Source organism: Ixodes scapularis, unplaced genomic scaffold, assembly GCF_016920785.2.
Source record: "Ixodes scapularis isolate PalLabHiFi unplaced genomic scaffold, ASM1692078v2 PGA_scaffold10__122_contigs__length_95168666, whole genome shotgun sequence".
NCBI classification, from domain to species: Eukaryota; Metazoa; Arthropoda; class Arachnida; order Ixodida; family Ixodidae; genus Ixodes; species Ixodes scapularis.
Window position 1 is genome coordinate 82,057,941 of NW_024609836.1, and position 16,810 is coordinate 82,074,750.

Sequence of the window (16,810 nt, forward strand, 5' to 3'; positions counted from 1 at the left end):
CCTCCCTTGAGTAAAATTGTTACTCCGTAATCATTTACAAGGGGACCGAGTAGGGTCATATTTGCTCTTAGAAAGCTAGACGGATGACTCGATACTTGATCGCAGTAATTATTGACATGGACATCAGCACAATGGCGGTCGAGATGTAGCGTCGGTTGTGGTTTATGATGTGATCCCAATTTGTGCGGTTTTCCTCGTGTTTGGGTGCATTCCTGCGTAATGTCATTAGATAGGCACATTACAGAATGCTTTAAGATGAAAAAGCCGAAACCATCGCCGGAAAAAAGCTGTTCGAGCGCCACTACGACTCCGAAAAGACGCGCCGCAAAAAGCAAGCTCGCCTCCTCTGTCCGCGGTTTTTCGACACCGGTTGGAAAAGCTGGCGGTAAGTTCAATTTATATTTGACTGCATAGCTTTAAGTTTCTGCTAAGACGGGACAATTAATCGATGCCTCTCTTTACCTCAGTATCGAGACGCGACGCCTCACCGGACCTTCTCGATCAGAGTTGTTACGAGACGACTGTGGACCTAAACACGATCGCCGACGACTTGCTGTGCTCTCAAGACGTCGTTGCGGCCGATGTCATCTGGGACTGCACTTCGCCGCGAAACAAAGTTTTCAAAGGTAATTAACGTTGTCCTCGAAACACATTCGCCAATAGGATCAGAAAAGTGAGAGAATTGTACACTGTTAAAGGGGCCATGAAAAGAATGTTAGCTGGGATACATTAATTTAGTTTGGGATTTCACTAATAGCATATCGTTTAGTGGGCCAAAAGAAAGAATGCACAAAGTCAGAAGCCTGCTTTTTGGTACTAAAATATTAAAACATAGCGGAATATTTCGTAGCTCCTTTCTTTCGAAAGCTCTCCGCCTTTTCACTGTGATACATCCGCGACACCCAAAGCACGTCAGCTGGCCCTACAGGGGGCGCTTCTCTAGCTATCATCATCATCGTTTGCGACGTCACGGGTAGGAAAGACTGGGACAGACCGTGCAGATCTTGGATCCCTTGGCGCGACAGCCCGCTTCATGTGCTGTTTGGGTAACGTGCGGCAAAGTCTGTTTCACGCGTTTTGTTTATTTGGTGAAGCGATATTTGTAACTAATAATCCCTAAACAAGGGGGAACAAAGAAGACAGGGCAAACACAAATCTCCAAACACAGCTAAGTGTTAAGCAGGACTCCTGGTTAACTCAGTTCGTAGAGCACTCCACTGGAAATGGAGAGGTCCCTGGTTCGATACCAGAACCAGGCGGATTTTTTCGGTCGCGCGCCGGTCACCTAGCTGTGTTTCGAGATTTTGTTTGTCCTTTGTCCTGTTTGTTCCCCTTCTCCAGGGATTATTATTGTCATTCTTGTCCAGCTCGCCTGCACCTTTGCATTAATTTCTTTGCATTAATTGCATTATAATGATATTTGTATTGGGACATTTTACCAAAACTTGAAAGCGTGGCATGCGTAGTCGTGCTAACAAACACTTTTGACGCTGGGGTGGTGGTGTGCCGTTCTTAACCTCAGTACAAAAAGCAAGATGATAAATATAGAATATCCACCGCTTTATCCCAATACAACATCTACCATGGCAAACAGGGTGTATTTTTTTTATGATTCAGACAAAATAAAACTCAGAACTCTCATCAAATTGGAACTAGGAAAGCGAAATTCAAGAAATTCTCGCATGTCTAGTTAACACTTTAGTGAAAGCGACTCCGCGTATCCTGTTGGTTCTAATATGTTCTGTGAGTGCTGGTCTGTTATTAATTCCAAGCTAATCTTTTTTTTTTTTTTTTAAATTTTGTAAATCAGTAGAAAAGCATTTCCTTAGAATAACTGGCAGGTAGAAGCGGAGGCTGACTTCAGAGTCGTTTCAATTAAATACCTGCTTAATCACCTGGTCAACGTGAAACGTGCGACACCCCTTTGTGATAGATCCTTTCCGAAATTCAGTGCCATCTGGCGGTTCGTAAAGCAGTTTACGTTTTGCCATATCAATGGCGGATATGAACTTGTATCGGCACCGTCACTTCCGCAAGTCAACGGCACGCGAGGAATTGTTCAGTGTGAGTTCTTTCTTAATCACTTTCAGTTTGATGGTGACCAAGAACCTGCATTCAGAACAAAGCTCCAACCTACTCAGATGCCTCGAGAAAATTCTATACACCAAAGTGCTTTAGAACCGACTGTGCCACCCACAGATTGACTGAATCTGAGTTATTAGAAATAAACGCTTTCGTAGCTCTTGTGTTCCATTTCTACATTGCGTCGTACTGATCCCCCGAATGTACAGGCCTCGCAACATCTGCTTAGGAGCATCTTCAACATCTTCCTTTATCAGTCACAAGAAGGTCGCCATTAGTATGGCACAGATGCCGTTCCACAGATGATTAAAGTGATCAAAGTGGCCAGACTGAATTTCGGAAAGGGTCTATTGAAGTCTGAAATCTAGGGGGAGACTTCAGCGTCCCAAAAAATGATATATAGACCAACACGCAACACTGACATCATGCCCCTGCGGTAGGGCTGCTATTGGCAGGGCGCATACGCGGGCGCTCCACTTGAAACGAATCTGGTTCGTGCGGAAACTGTGCGTTTGCCCACACCTTGTGAGGGCTTGTTTGTAAACAGTGTGTTGGTCTATATGCCTTCTACGAATTACTACCGTTTGCATGTTTAATTTTGCGGACGCAAATGCACATAATGCGTGATGCGCTTCTCAGCGAGCGATTTTAAATTTGTAGACAATTAGTGAGAATCGGATTAGAACAAATCAATCAATTGCCTGAATTTGCCGGGCCATGTCCGACAATTTAAGAATTTATCAAACATTTCTGCTTTTCTTTTGAGCAGAAGTTGCGATGTCACGAACTTCTTTGCCACATATTCGATACAGGAGAAGCTAAGTGTCAATTACTGACTAGCGTTTGCTCGTCAGCAACTGTCGAGTTGCACTTGGATAGAAGCGTCGGTATCGGCAAGTTCAGTGTAGCTAAAACAAGTGTGAGGCGCTTTGCAGCACGACTGTGCGTGCAGGCACAGCTAAGAAGACAGCACATCATTTGCTGTGGTGAATGCGAAACCTTTTCCTACAACAGCCTCCACAGATCCAAAAATGCACTATTCAGAGAGGCTGTGAATAGCCCTGACGCACGTCTCACAAGCTGTAATATGAAGCTCCAGGGTTGTCTTTTAACATTTGAAACTTGTTAATATAAGAAGCAACTTCGAGGCACTGTTATTCATTAGAAAAATCGCTCACAAAAACGTTACACACATTTTTTTAATAAATACACCGTTTTTAATCTGCATAAATGCGAACTAACATACCCACACCGTGCTTTGACACAAAGTGTCGTCTGCTCGCATCCTACCAGCTCTATCACAGGAGGCCGCCCGTGAGGTGGCGCCACCAAGACATCTCATCGCCAGTAGACCTTATTCGTTTACCCTCGTCCCCAGCCACCTGGTAGGCATATCCGGTATGGGCGACGAAAAAAAATAATAAAATATTTCATCTTGCAAATAGCTGTGCACTTGGTGGACCAATCAGCTGCCTCCCTTTCATCACCTGATGCCATTCTCTGCGCTTGGTTATGCGCAAGGGAGCATGATCACATGGCAGAAGATAAAAGTGTGGCTGGCCCATCAAGCATGTAGCTCGCACAGCACTTGTCAGCTTAGGGGGAGTGGAGGATAGTTGCTCGCAGTACTGGGGAAGCTACAGGCGGGAGAGGGGGAAAAGCAACTTTTGTCCGAATTCGGAGCGACGGGCAAATCTTCTAGGGGGAGAATGGCGACGGCTGGGTACACAAACGAGGGTCCGAGTAAGAGGGGAGTTCCTTCTTTCCCTCCTCTTCAACTGTTTGGTAATGCTGCGCGATTTGTGAGTTGAAGGAAAGCTAAGAAGGAAGAAGTTGAAAAACGCAAATAAACTATTGCTTTTTTTCTCCTCTTGTAGGCTGTTATCAAAACTACCTGTATGGCAGGAAGTGATCTTTTTGGGCGCTAACCTAAGTGGTAAAGTTTGGGGCCCCCCCAATGCCCCTTCCGAGTAAAAGTGTAAAAAAGTGTGGATCTCGTGTTTGTGCTAACAGTGTTGCTCAGTGTACGCACCTTCATAGTTGATTGCATATAACTATGTACCTTCAATGTCATCATTTTCTTTGCAGTGAGAAAAAATGGGGAATCGGACGTCAAGAATCTGGTCAAGCATTTCAGATCTAAGGTGACGTCACAATCTTGCCCTCTGAATGGTTCTGCAGCAGTGGCATCACTGTTAAGGGGACCGCCCCTGGGTGCAGTGCTCAGGGGGGTGCAGCTGGGCAGTGAAAGAGGGGGGGGGATGTTGCTGCGGACCATTTCCCTGGGTGCCGCTGACCCTAATGACTCCGCTGTTCCGTAGTCATACACTAGTTGGTAAATGTCAGTATATAGAAATCAGGCGTGTTGACTGCGTCGCAGTGGTCGCCTATTATGCGCTGCCACCCAGCGGTAGCCGGCGCGGAATCATCGGGAAGCAATGTCAAGAAACTGCATAGCGGACAGCACCCCCATCCTGATTATGACGGGATCAAAGGCGGTTGTGAATCTAGAAAGGTTCTTTTGTGGTGTCTATATGACAAAGGGAAAACTTCTTCACGAATCTGGTCACTTGTACAACGTGAAGGATGTCCGTTTTGACGGACAAGTGGATAACAGGGAACTATACTCCGCAAACGAAATTCTGCGTGCGTAAGAGTTTTTTAGTTGGCGTTGAGTGGACTGTGCTAATGATGTACATTTATTGCTTTCTGAATCAGCTTGACAACAACCGGGTGATTGTTTTTTCGCTATTCTGCGATTCCCTGCCTACTCTTTTTTTGTGGGCTGATGGAAATATCCAAGGGTGGGTTGTAGCTTGGGTGAGCAACCTTGCTCCGCTTCTCGTTCCCGGTGAAGTGTTTGCTGCATATTTTAGAGTTTGCTGTAGGTGTCCATGTTGTTCCATCGTCGCTAGAAAAAGGTAATTGTATTATTCATCAGCAGCTTAAAGCAAAATGCGAATTGCAAGGTGAGAGACGCCACTTACTCGCATCGACGCACAAGTTGCATCCAGGTCGCGTCGCGCTCCGCGTCGTACGGCTTTGGAGGGAAGCCGTAAAACTTTGTGCCATGCACATTCTTGTGCGTACTGTTGCAGCCAACTTTGCAGCGGTTGTGGCTTTTTTGGTGCGGAATAGCCATTTCAGAGACTACAGCGCTTACCCACTAATACCGCTACAACACAACTAACACAGCGACTGGCAGAAGCTTCCCGATGAAGCCGACCTGTTTGCTTCAAGGGGCGCCCAAGTCGGGACTTGAGTTACGTCCGCCCGGTTTGCATTGTGTTGTGTATATGAGCTACAATGATCACACAGGACTATTTACAGCCAAAGGAGACGGAGCCAGCTGCTTTGTCGATATTGGACATCATCGGAACGAGCTACAACCATACGCCACCTCGAGCCAAACCTGACTGTCCCCGGTAAACGACATTACCGTCTTTGATTGGAACTTAATCTCCGGATTGATTTTATTTTTCACTCTACCTTTAGTCCTAACCTTAGGCTTAACTTGCTTTTTCACTCCACCTTCTATTGGCAGCTAATCTTGAGCTTAGACTTCCTTTTAACTCCACCTTTTATAATCTCGACTCCCTTTTCACTTCATCTTTCGGTGGTAGTTACTCTGAACTCCCTTTTCACTTCATATTTCTGTGGGAGTCACCCTTTAGTTTAACATCCCTTTTCACTCCACTCTTGGTGCTAACCTTTGGGTTAGCCCACTTTTTTCCTCTGTTTCCCATCGGGAGTTATTCTGGAGTTTAGGCTCTCACTTGACTACCTTTAATTTAGAGTTAATCTCGACTCCCTTTTCACTCCAATGATACTCTCGATCACCGTTCTAGCAAGCAGAGGAACCTGGCAAGCGATGCTGCGAACGCGCAGGTCATCATGGAGGAGATGCAGATGCTGTTGGACATGATGAAGCAGCCTGGGCCAAGTGGTAACTGCTTTGTACCATGCATATGTGCATGCTTTATGCATGCATTGTGTTTTGTCTTTTGGCATCTGGCAGTATTGTTATGCTGAGTTTTCTGTTTTTTGTTTGTTTTGTTCAGGTTCCGGAACAACTTTTGCAAGGTATGGCTACGTCTATCTATTCAGATAAACACAGCTGGTGTTTGTCTGTCTTTCACTGTTTTTTTTTTCATTGCACCATTTGTGCTTTTTATAATGAACCAGCTGGCCCAACCGTGTACATTACTGAAGTTCTGCTCCAACATTGCACGTCACTGAGGAAAAGAGAGTGAGAGAAATATCTGAATTGACCAGTTTCCGCGCAGAAAAAAAGGTGAATTTCGAGCCGCAAATATTTTTCCTTGGCTGTTGGGCGCTTGCATGTTTTGTTTCCGTGAAAATCCAGGTAGGCGATAATACTTTGCGTAGGAGCACTCTAAGAGCATGTTGGCTTCTTATTTGTCGGCTTCGTCGTGCACCCGATACTCTGCCTTTTAAGTCTGCAGTTAGACTGTTCACTTTTGACATTCTCTATCAGCCCAAGCCGCTCGAGAGACGTTGAGAAAACCGAGAAGCCCGCCAGGGTCGAAAAATCTGCCGCGAAGGTGCCGTCGCCGCCGTCGCCGACAAGCGATGAGAAGTGGGCAGGCGAGGACGACAGCCTGCTGGTTGCGGCGACGCAGGAAATGGAGATGACCGCCGAGATGAGGTGAGAGCATGTCTCGACACGTGCGGCGCCATGTCACGCGATGTGGCGTGCTAAGTTGAGAAGTATACCATCAAGTCCTGTGGTGCATCCATGACCTTTCTGTTTAACACTACAGTATACGTTTCGCGACGCCAGTCTGTACTCCGTTTCACCTTACGTCCGGACGCAGCGGACGCCTACAAGCTATCCCAGCCAATCCCGCTCTGTGGACGCAGTCCGTGATACGCTTTCCGCGTGTCGCTGTGCCCCCTCTCCAAGGTCACGTGACCCACACATGGCCTTGGATTGGCTCCGATGGCTCGGAACATCCGCTGCGCTCGGACGTAAGGTGAAATGGAGTACAGTATGAGAGAGTTGCACGGTACGTGTTGGTCGCGTGGCACTCTCGACGCCTGATTGGTGCGAATCGCTTGCACGGATTGCTGGGGCGAAACAAAGCATGGTCTCCGTATATCTTTCTATATAAAAAAATAGAGTATGTTGCCTTTTAGAGCGCAGCTCTTAAGTGCCCGTCTCCGGCTTGAGCGGCATTGCCGCCAGCGTAACCGTGAGGTCTCGTGACCTCACGGAAGTCACGTGATCTCACAGGGGTCACGTGAACTCATGAGGGTCACGTGACCTCACGACGGTCACGTGACTTCATGTCACACGTTGCACTATGGGAAACGTCCCTCCTCCTCCTCTCTCTTCCTTCCTCCTCCTCATCGAGAGCTGCACTCTAATTTTGCATTACAGAGATTTGAAAACGTCTTTCAGTTTTTTCATTAAAGAAAAAGTTTGAGGGCCTAGCAGAAGGGCGTACAACGGAATGTCCGCACGTAGGGAACTCGAAACCTGTCGTCGATGTTTTCACTGGCTGTGTCGCACAGTGTACCTTCCCAATGATGCCTCCGGGATTTTGGCACTGTTTGTTTTGTAGGACACCGTCAAGACTGGTGAAAGTGTCACCGGCGTCGCCTAGCGTTCCCACGGCGGCGTTGCAGACGCCTCCCAACATCTCAATGTTTGCATCGCCAATGCGGTGCCACCTGAAGCGGGCGTCACCACGGGACCGGTCGAGCCTGCTGCGCAAGTCGCCGAGGCTTCAAGCCCTGTCGCTGAACCGCACATCTTCTCCGCCGCAGCAGCGGAGCCTCGTTCCCGTCGCGGTGTCCGCTTCAGAACGGGCCCCGGTGAGGGAGTCGTCGCAGCGCGGTTGGGCCTTCTCACGGGCGATTTCGAGTGACTTACTACTGGCTCGAAATTTCGCTGGAATGCATGCTGGAAACTGTTTCCCCATACGTTTCTAGGTGCTCATTAGTTAGGAAATATGCATATAAATGAATTATACTCGATCGACTTGAACAGAAAATTATGAAACCACTGAAGGACAAAAGTTTTGGCGGCACCAGGACTTGACTAAACACAGATATGGCAAAGTTACGAATATAAAGGAGTTCTTTTTTTTAACTTGGTGCTCATTTTGAATTGAGCCGGAAAAATTGGCATCTGTGCTTAGCGAGCTCAGTTTTTCGTGAAAAGTATGCTGAGCGCAAGTTCGTCTGCTTCTTGCGCAGGGGTTGCGATGACATCAGAACGCCGAGCTCCGATTGGCTCTGATTGGACGGATAGTGGGTAGACCTCGAGGGAGCTAGCATTGAGGTCTACCCACTATCCGTCCATTTAAGCTAATCAGAGATCGACGTCCTGACATCACAACCCCTGTGAATGAAGCAGACAAACTTGCGCTCCGCATACATAAAGGGTGATTTTTACTGTGAGAATAGTATTCAAGGTGTAGCTCTGTTTTTGTAACAAATGTGAACAGCATCTTTGAGAATTGCATTGGTGGGAAATGAAAGCAATCGCAATTGTACATCCCCCCTCCCCCACACTTTGCAAACATGTCCCTCAACCCCGTCATCTGCTTTCAGTGACCTGTGACCCCATTTCGTAACCGTCTTCTGAGTAATAATTGAAATACCGCATTATTTTGTTGCACGACAGGTTCAATCCCCGGGACCGATCTTTGACGAGGATGACGAGGATGAAGCGCTCTTGGATCAGATCTGCAGCACATACGAACAGCAGCAGGAGTTGGAGAGGAAAATGGCCGCCAAGTGTCCACCTCCGCGTGCTGACTCTGGAACAGCAGCAACCTCCTCCAGACTCGACAGAGACAAGCCGTCGCCGACCGAGGCCGCCACAACGACTCTTGGACGCAGCGTACACGTTGCAACCTCTGGACTGCCCATAAATGAGCCAAAAAGTGCCACAGGCTTTAAACCTTGTGGAGTGACAGCACGAGTAGCGTCAAAGACGGCCGGTTCAGAGGGCGGCGTCACTTTCGGAAGCGGCAAGAAGGGCGCTGTTTCGAGTTCCCTTTCCCCGCATGGCACGGTGTCTTCATCTCACAAAGCGATACCTTACGTGACGCCGTTGAATTACGCCCACTCTAAGGTCGCCGGCACGGCAAACAACTGCGGAGTCTCGAAGAGTGCCGACGCGTCCTCAAGCCACAAACGACCGCCGACTCTCCTGCCCGGGGCTCGCAACGGGAAGCACATCTCCAGCGTGGTCAGCAGCGGCTCCAACTCTTGGGTCGTCAGCACTACTGCGACGGGACGTTCTGCCGTCAGCAACGGAAGCGGGACGTTGGTCGTCTTGCCGAGCGTCGCACAACCTTCGTCCTCGAGGAACTCGGCTTGGGCAGTGGCGACGGCGACAACCCGAAGCCCGCCAACTGTACCCAAGTCGAAGTCGCCCTTCAGAACCCAGGCGAGGATGCAGCTTTCAAGGGCCAAGACAACCAACACGGCAGATGCGAGTATAGACTTCGGAGACGACGACGACGACACGGACTTCGCGACGCCTGACGTCGTGTCCTGGCTGGAGAAAGTGGAGTGTGAGTGCTGTCTGCTTTTGGACACCTTTCGGTGCTGTCACCCTGGTGAAAAAATGCCGAGTCACTGGGCCGTGGATGCACGTGCGACGTGTAACATCCGGTAGAAGAGGGGTACTGCGTGTGCTCGAATCGTGTTCCATGGTCCTGTGGACAAGGATGGCAGCGCTCGGGAGGCAATTGTTAGAATGGCCTATTCGCAACTCCAGCCCGCCGCTCGCCCTCTTGTGGACGAACGGAGAACCAGAGAAGCAAGGACGGCAGTGGCGGCAGCGGCACGGAAACGGTGGCAGGAACTGTCGGCCTTGATGCGTGAAGCCGTTTTAACGAAAAAAGTGAGCGCATTAAAAAAGGAATTTTTGTGCTCCGCCTTGCAGCACTACAGTGTTTCACGAAGGACCGGGACGTCCAATTTCATTAGGGACTTTTCGTATATCGCATACGCTGCGGGTTTCTGGTCTTGTGCATGATCGTCAGCTCAGTCTGTGCTTAACGTGACGGCGGCAAACGCTCCCGCTAATAATGTAGAGCTCTATAGTACGGTCTACGAAAAGTCTATTCTTTGCCATAAGTAGGAGAAACCTCGTTGCACAATGGTATGTCGAGCAACACACACCGGGAATAGGTTTGCGCTTTAAGGCCGTTACAAGGAACATGACCATTCATTCCATGCATTTTCAAAAGACAAAATACGCATACTTACTTTCAGGTAATTACAAAGGAAATAATGAAATGTTCCAAGCATATTAAGCGCGTCTGTATTAGCCAGCTGTTTGTGACGAGAGCTTAGAACAGGCAGTTTTGGCGAGAGGGGCCGCAACGTTGCAAATAACACAATACAAAAAATGTATGGTATATTAAAATATTTATTTTTTATAGAGTGATTTATAAAACCCCTAAACACGCCGATTATGTTAATAGGCAGTTTTAGCATAGCATACAACACCCATAAACTGCAGTTGGACGTACAGCGCACTGACGTTCAACCGACGCTACCAACTTTCACGAGCGGCTTGACAGCCGAGTTGTACAACTTATTAAAATAGCTTAAATAAGTGTAAATGACTGTTAAAAAACAAGTAATTGTTTTTTGTTTTTGTTTACTGCAAAGCTTTGGTGTGTTTTTTTTCGTACTATTTGATGCATATTTTAGCTCTTTAAAGTCTTATATCGCACCATCTTTAAGCCCCTCGTAAAAGTTGGAGCCGTCGGTTTGACGTCAGTGCGCTGCACAGTGAACTGAATTTTCGGGGTGCCGTATATGCGATAAGGGGTGTAAGGACTGCAACCTTTTCTTTTAAAGCGAAGAGCACGGCAACGTTCCTGGTGCGCGCGGAAAATTATGCCTCAAAGGCACAGCGCAAACTTCTGGATGTAATGCTACACCGCACAGTAGCCTGCGGTAACAAACTTTCTATCAGTAACCATAGAACAGTTTGATCACGTGTTGCAATACACTGAAACTGAGATGGTAGCAGCGAGTTGTGAGCCTGTGACATGAAGACATCAATACTGTGAACACTGCCTTTCCGAAGTTCGACGGTTACCAGACGAGTCTTACTTTTTTGAGCACAAATGGTCAGGCCAAGCGCAAACATGATATCTTCATCACCCTCGAAAATATTCTGCCACAAACGGTGGCGTGGATGGTGCCCAAAATGCGCTCGCCCACCACAAAGCTTCGCAAGTCGAGGTTTCTGCAACTTTTGAATGTCAGCATGCTCGTTTTCCTAACGTGCGTCAACATCTCCGTCACCTGTAATAGGATCCCTCCCTAACCGCTTCACATTTGTAGACAAATAAATCGTTTTTAGCGCGTGACCAGCGTCAGCGAGCAGGCGCACGGGAAATTCTGGAGAATCTATCCCTGTCTCTTCCGCCTTGAAACTACCGCCCCGCCACCTATAGGGCGTTGGAGTTGCGAATATCGTACTTTCCCGAAGGGATTTGTAAACATGGTTCGGCTTACAGTCGTGACTGCGGGTAGAAGCAGTGTTTACTTCAAATATAAACTTAACTGCAAATGAGATCTCGCGTCAGTGCTGTCGGGTTTTGGTTTCTCTCCCTAATCTCGAGATTTCAAACCACATCAATGCCTAATCCTCTTGCCCGCGTGCTTTTATGTATTTTCGAGATGTGAACATAAAGTTAACGTAACAATCTAGAGGGAAAAGTCCTGTGCCTTTCGGCCGCTTCGGAACGGCTGGGCATTGACTCGGGCATTGGTTGTCTCGATGGAACCGCACTGCTGGTGACGCGTCTATATAAACAAAGAAGCGGGAAGACATCACGTTCAAGGTCTGCGTCTAGTTTTTTCTAGTTTTCATATGCACGAAAACATCGGCGTCGTGCGTCCTACGGAATAAAATTAAGTTGACAAGCATTCGAGCAGCTTCAGCTCACTGCTGCAAAACAAACACTCCTGACCTATCATCTGCTTTCTTTCTCCTCTTTTCTGTCACTCCCTTTCTCTCGACACCATCGATGTTGGTGCTTGCAGTTTGCCACGTTCTGTCTTTACCGCCCAGGCCATAAATGGTCACATTGTTTGTTTGTCTATTTCCTCAGCCCAGCGTGCTCCGAGCCAGAAATGCACCCCAGAGGAAATCGCCAAGAAGAGAGAGGAGGCCCTGCGTCGCCGACAACTCAAGGCCGCCCAAGCCAAGCACCAGTGGAGGGGACGTCTGCGGCCGTCCAGGTGACTGCAATGGCTGAAGCTGACGGAAGTCGTGAACTGAAGCTACGTTGTGCGCATTTCAGGAGACATTAGGAAACACGCTCACAAACATGTCGCAAGAATCGTGTGGGTGTGACTTTGCCTCGTTTGTTCAGGTGATTGGGCCTTTGTCAGTGAGGTGTCTGGAATGCCAGAGGCTGGCATAGTACTTTAGACAGTCGGGCTGTGGACAGTCGACATAGGAGCATCAACTTCTGATGTTGTAACAGTTAAGCATCCTCCAGGGAGACAGTGTGGGTGTTATTGCTGCGTTACTGTGCAAAGATATATCAAGATGCGTGTTTGGCGGGGTACCGGACAGCTAAAAGCAGCCTTCTGGAAAGCTTTCAGCTTGTGTCGCGACGGTTGATCACATACCTGATCTGATGTTGTCGAACCAGACTGTACTGTGTGTTTGTGTGTGTGCATAAGATCACTGGGACACTTGTGTTTACACACCTTTATCTTGTAATGCAAGTGAAGCCTTTAGTTCACTGACATGTTTGTTCCTCAATGCAAAAAGCATGCAAAAAATTTGGTTGATTTTTTTTTATAATTGTGTTTGCATTAGCTGGATGAAGTTGAGATATTTCCGTGTCTGTGCTTAATTAGGTGAAATAAAAGCCGTAGAAATGTTTGCTGCAGAGGCTTCGTTGGTGTGCCATTGGTTCATAGGTTTGTGGTCAGCATATGGCCAAATCAATTAAACACTATTTTTATTTATTTGTTTTATGAAATGTTGCAAATACTATAAGAGTAGAATTCATTTCCGCAGCACAGGAGCTGGCACAGGCACATCCTAGTGCAGGCAAATGGATTGGCCCTTTTTTTGTGACGTCACCCGTGCGATGTCCTAGGGTTCCAGAACTGCCTTTGGTTGTACCTTTGTCTTTTTATATGTATATATATATATATATATATATATATATATATAAATATGTACTTCCAAGCCCTTGTCTGTTGAGCCTTGGACATTTTCTTTCCATAATTTAATTTATTCTATCTTGGGATAGGAATATGGCCCACAGACTTGCCTACAATAAACTGTAGCAGTCTCAATAGCTTCGAGGAAGGAAAGGAAATAATCATAGAGCTACTATAATGTATGCTGGCGGTTCAACTGGTGCTAGTGTCCATGCCATTTCCGGGATGCAAGTGGGCAGCTCCAGCCTACCTTTGCGGTGTTCCTGTGCATTCTTATGGGAAAACGCGCGTGCATTAGTATGTCTCTTCACCGGAAAATAACATGGAACTCTTCTGTTATTTGGGTCATACGAAATAGTATGTACCTTTATTAACATTGTAAAAGTGTAATTCCTTTAGTTACATCATTTTTCTTCATCGGTGAACAATGTTTAACTTTGCTATATTTCAGGCCCAAACGTGGGTTCCACGAAAGGTGTGTAAACACGAGCAACGAATCTAAGTAAAATGACAGTCAAGGTAGAGTGTGTTCAAGGTTTGCCAGGATTTGGATGACACTTATATATTGCCAATATGCCAGTCTTGTCACATACTGTAAAACCCTTAATGTTCGCGAGCCTCTAATTTTTGTGAATTTTGCGACTTAGGAAATTCGCTAATTTTGGTGGCCGCCGATATTTCTATTGTGTGTAGAGGTGAAATCCAGCCTTTAGAATTCGCGAAATTTAATGGTAGTGAATCTAACCCCACTGGCCAGTTCGCAAAATATCGGAGCCACGAAAATAAAGGGTTTTTGCAGTATATGAAAATGGCCTTGTCGTACATCTTTACGAGCGGTTCAAAACGTAAAAAATAAAGTATGTGGGCTATGAAAGGTGCCTCTTTTTATTATTTCCTATGCCAGGCAGCTTTTATCGGGCACATGTTTTCTGGCTTTTTCCTATTTTAAAAGATTTTGTGCGTGCGGTTGATGTTTTGAATGCAGAACAAGCATCTTTGAACATATCTGCACGAGCAGAGAGAATAAAGCAATGCAGAGCAAGTCATCTGCTTCTTGCACAGGAGTTGCAGCGACGTCGGCACAACGCCGAGCCGCGGCCAAACTGGATTCGCGTGCTTCTTTTTCGCATGGCCTTTTCCGTCGCAAGAGAAAGCATGTACAGACTGATAACCCTGGAACGTGGGGACAGAAAAGTGACTGTCAGACACGAAAATCCGAACGCAGCTAAAGATTTATTTTTTAGACTACATCCTTAAATAGGCCCACAACCACACAAGGAGATGCACACTGCCTGAGGTCGCACAACTATGGCAGATAAGAACAAAAGACCCCGGTGACCTGCAAGAGGTTACTAGTTTGTAGGGACACAAGGAAACTCTGAAAGAACCAATGCACTCTCTAAATACAAGCAACCAACGCAAAGGAACCAAGATAAGCACTTCAACTACACCTTTCCCCCCACTTTTGCTTTAACAAGAAAGCATGTGCATCTTTCTGCATGGGGCACGGGCACCCTACTATCCTCGCTGTTCCATTATGCTAACCTTGCTTAGAAGGGTCGGTTTCTCGTGGCCCAATAGTATATTTTGTGTTTCCCAAATAGCACGTCAATATCGGGGAAGACTTCTGGCGTGTCTTTCCACCAGCTGCCCAGCGATGAATCCCTAAGCACCACGTGAAAGAAGAAGATACCAAGAAAGAACCTTTTTGTCAACCAGTACCCACCTGTGGTGTATGCATAAGGTCCTTTATTCCCTTAGTGAGGCATTTAGCAGATTATTGTTTTAATGGCAATCAAATGAGCAAACAAGATAACGCTCATACCCTGTGATTTTTGTGCCATGGCATTACCTCAAGGAGAGTCAACATTGAGGTCTTCGACCAGCACTGTAATTATGCGTTTTCTATTGATTCTCGGTGTTCATACTCAGAATTAACGTTCACCGCCAGTCACTGAGAATCCAGCAGCACCTTATGCACACGTCGCATTTCCAGCAGATTGTAAGCAATAGGGCATAGCAGGCTCCGCGATAGTTTCCAAACGATTTACGTGTTTGCTTCTTTGTCGGCTTCTCCAGTTCGCTTTCTGTGGCATTGCCGAAGAGGGGAAGAGAGCAAGCGTGCACAGCTTTGATCAGCGCTCCAGGGCGCACTACCGTACCTGTGATTGCAGCCGCGCTGTGGCACAGCTGCAATGCCTCACTGGACAGGCTGTAAAAAAATTGTGTTTTGTGTGTATGCTTATATAGCCTGAAGTTAGTCTGCCACAAAGCGTGATTTGTCTTTTGACTGTAAATGAGCAATACAGCCAGTGCAGTACAACTGCTAGCCTGGGTCTTTAACATATACACCACGCATTACTGATACATGACTGCACCCCGGTACGATGCTCATCCAGATCGAAATGGGCAGGGTTGGGGATTGAGCCCGGGATCCCTGGGTTCTGCAACACAAGCTATCGCTCCATGTGCTCCAAGCTGGTGTGTGCTTGCCCACTCGGCCACTGACACCCCAACAGGCCGTAAGACAGCGAGCCCGTATCCAATCTGGCCGTGGCCAAGCTCTGAATGGCTTGTTTGAAAGGATAATGGAATCCGGGGAACCTTAGGTTCAATCCCCACCCATGCTCGTTTCGTTGTGGATGAGCATTGTACCGGAGTGCGGTTGTGTTACTATACTGCGCAGTGCACGTAAAGACCCCAGGCTAGCGGTTGTACAGCACTGGCAAATCGCTCATCTACAGCTGAGAGACAAGACGCCGTTGAGGCAGACTAAGTTCAGGCTGCATAAACATATCAACAACCCCCTCTTTTTTTTCTTCAAAAGGATATTGGGTTGACCTTAATGCTGGATGTTTTGAGGTCTACCCACTATTTTTTTCAATCAGCCAATAAGAGCTCGGTGTTCTGACACTATTGCAATTGCTGTGTGGGAAGCAGATACACTTGCGCTCTGCATATAGTACTTATTTATTGCAAATTGGGACTATATGCGGAGAGCAAGTCGTCTGCTTTTAGCACAGGTGTTGTGGTGACGCCAGAACGACGCCAAGAAGCTACCTTTAGTTTACCCACATACTATCCTTCAATCCGAGCCAATTAGAGCTCGGCATTCTGACGTCACCATAACCCCTGCAAAAGAAGCAGACGAACTTGCGTTCAGCATTAACTTGGCCTTCGCTTTATTTTGATAGTTTTCATGCACAGGGAGTTACTGATCGAGAGTTACTGCGTAGTTTTCATTTCCGTGCTTGAGAAACGTTAAAAACTATTACATTATAATTATTTGTAATATTTCTTATAATCAAGCGCAGAAAAAAAATGCACCAGCTTTTCCCCGTAGACATTCGGTACTGGATGTCAATTTTCGACTGGTTGCTGTCTGCTTCCATTTGCAACTACTATCAACTAAGGGACCTTACTATCAACAGCACACTAGCGCCAACTGAACCTCTAGCGTACATTATAATATTTCTATGGTCGCTGTCACTCACTGATCTCTATGACAATTGCTGGATTGCGTATCTCTGCTTGGTCA

The 16,810-nt window shown here is 47.0% G+C and overlaps 1 protein-coding gene across 1 annotated transcript; it reads left to right on the forward strand.

The window, feature by feature from the left end:
- Positions 1-138: 138 nt before the first annotated feature.
- Positions 139-12,986, forward strand: LOC120849868. The gene is made up of 10 exons (XM_040222128.2): positions 139-385; positions 468-626; positions 4,171-4,226; positions 5,413-5,507; positions 5,931-6,028; positions 6,144-6,165; positions 6,581-6,751; positions 7,671-7,923; positions 8,738-9,635; positions 12,201-12,986. Exons 1-10 carry the CDS (start codon positions 220-222, stop codon positions 12,332-12,334), a joined length of 2,052 nt encoding a protein of 683 aa, XP_040078062.2. The 5' UTR covers positions 139-219; the 3' UTR covers positions 12,335-12,986.
- Positions 12,987-16,810: the final 3,824 nt, after the last annotated feature.

Coding starts and splice junctions, on each gene's coding strand:
- LOC120849868 (XM_040222128.2), top strand. CDS start 220: ATGTCATTAGATAGGCACATTACAGAATGCTTTAAGATGAAAAAGCCG. Junction 6,752..7,670: donor GAGATGACCGCCGAGATGAG/GTGAGAGCATGT, acceptor TTTGTTTTGTAG/GACACCGTCAAGACTGGTGA. Junction 7,924..8,737: donor CCGCTTCAGAACGGGCCCCG/GTGAGGGAGTCG, acceptor GTTGCACGACAG/GTTCAATCCCCGGGACCGAT.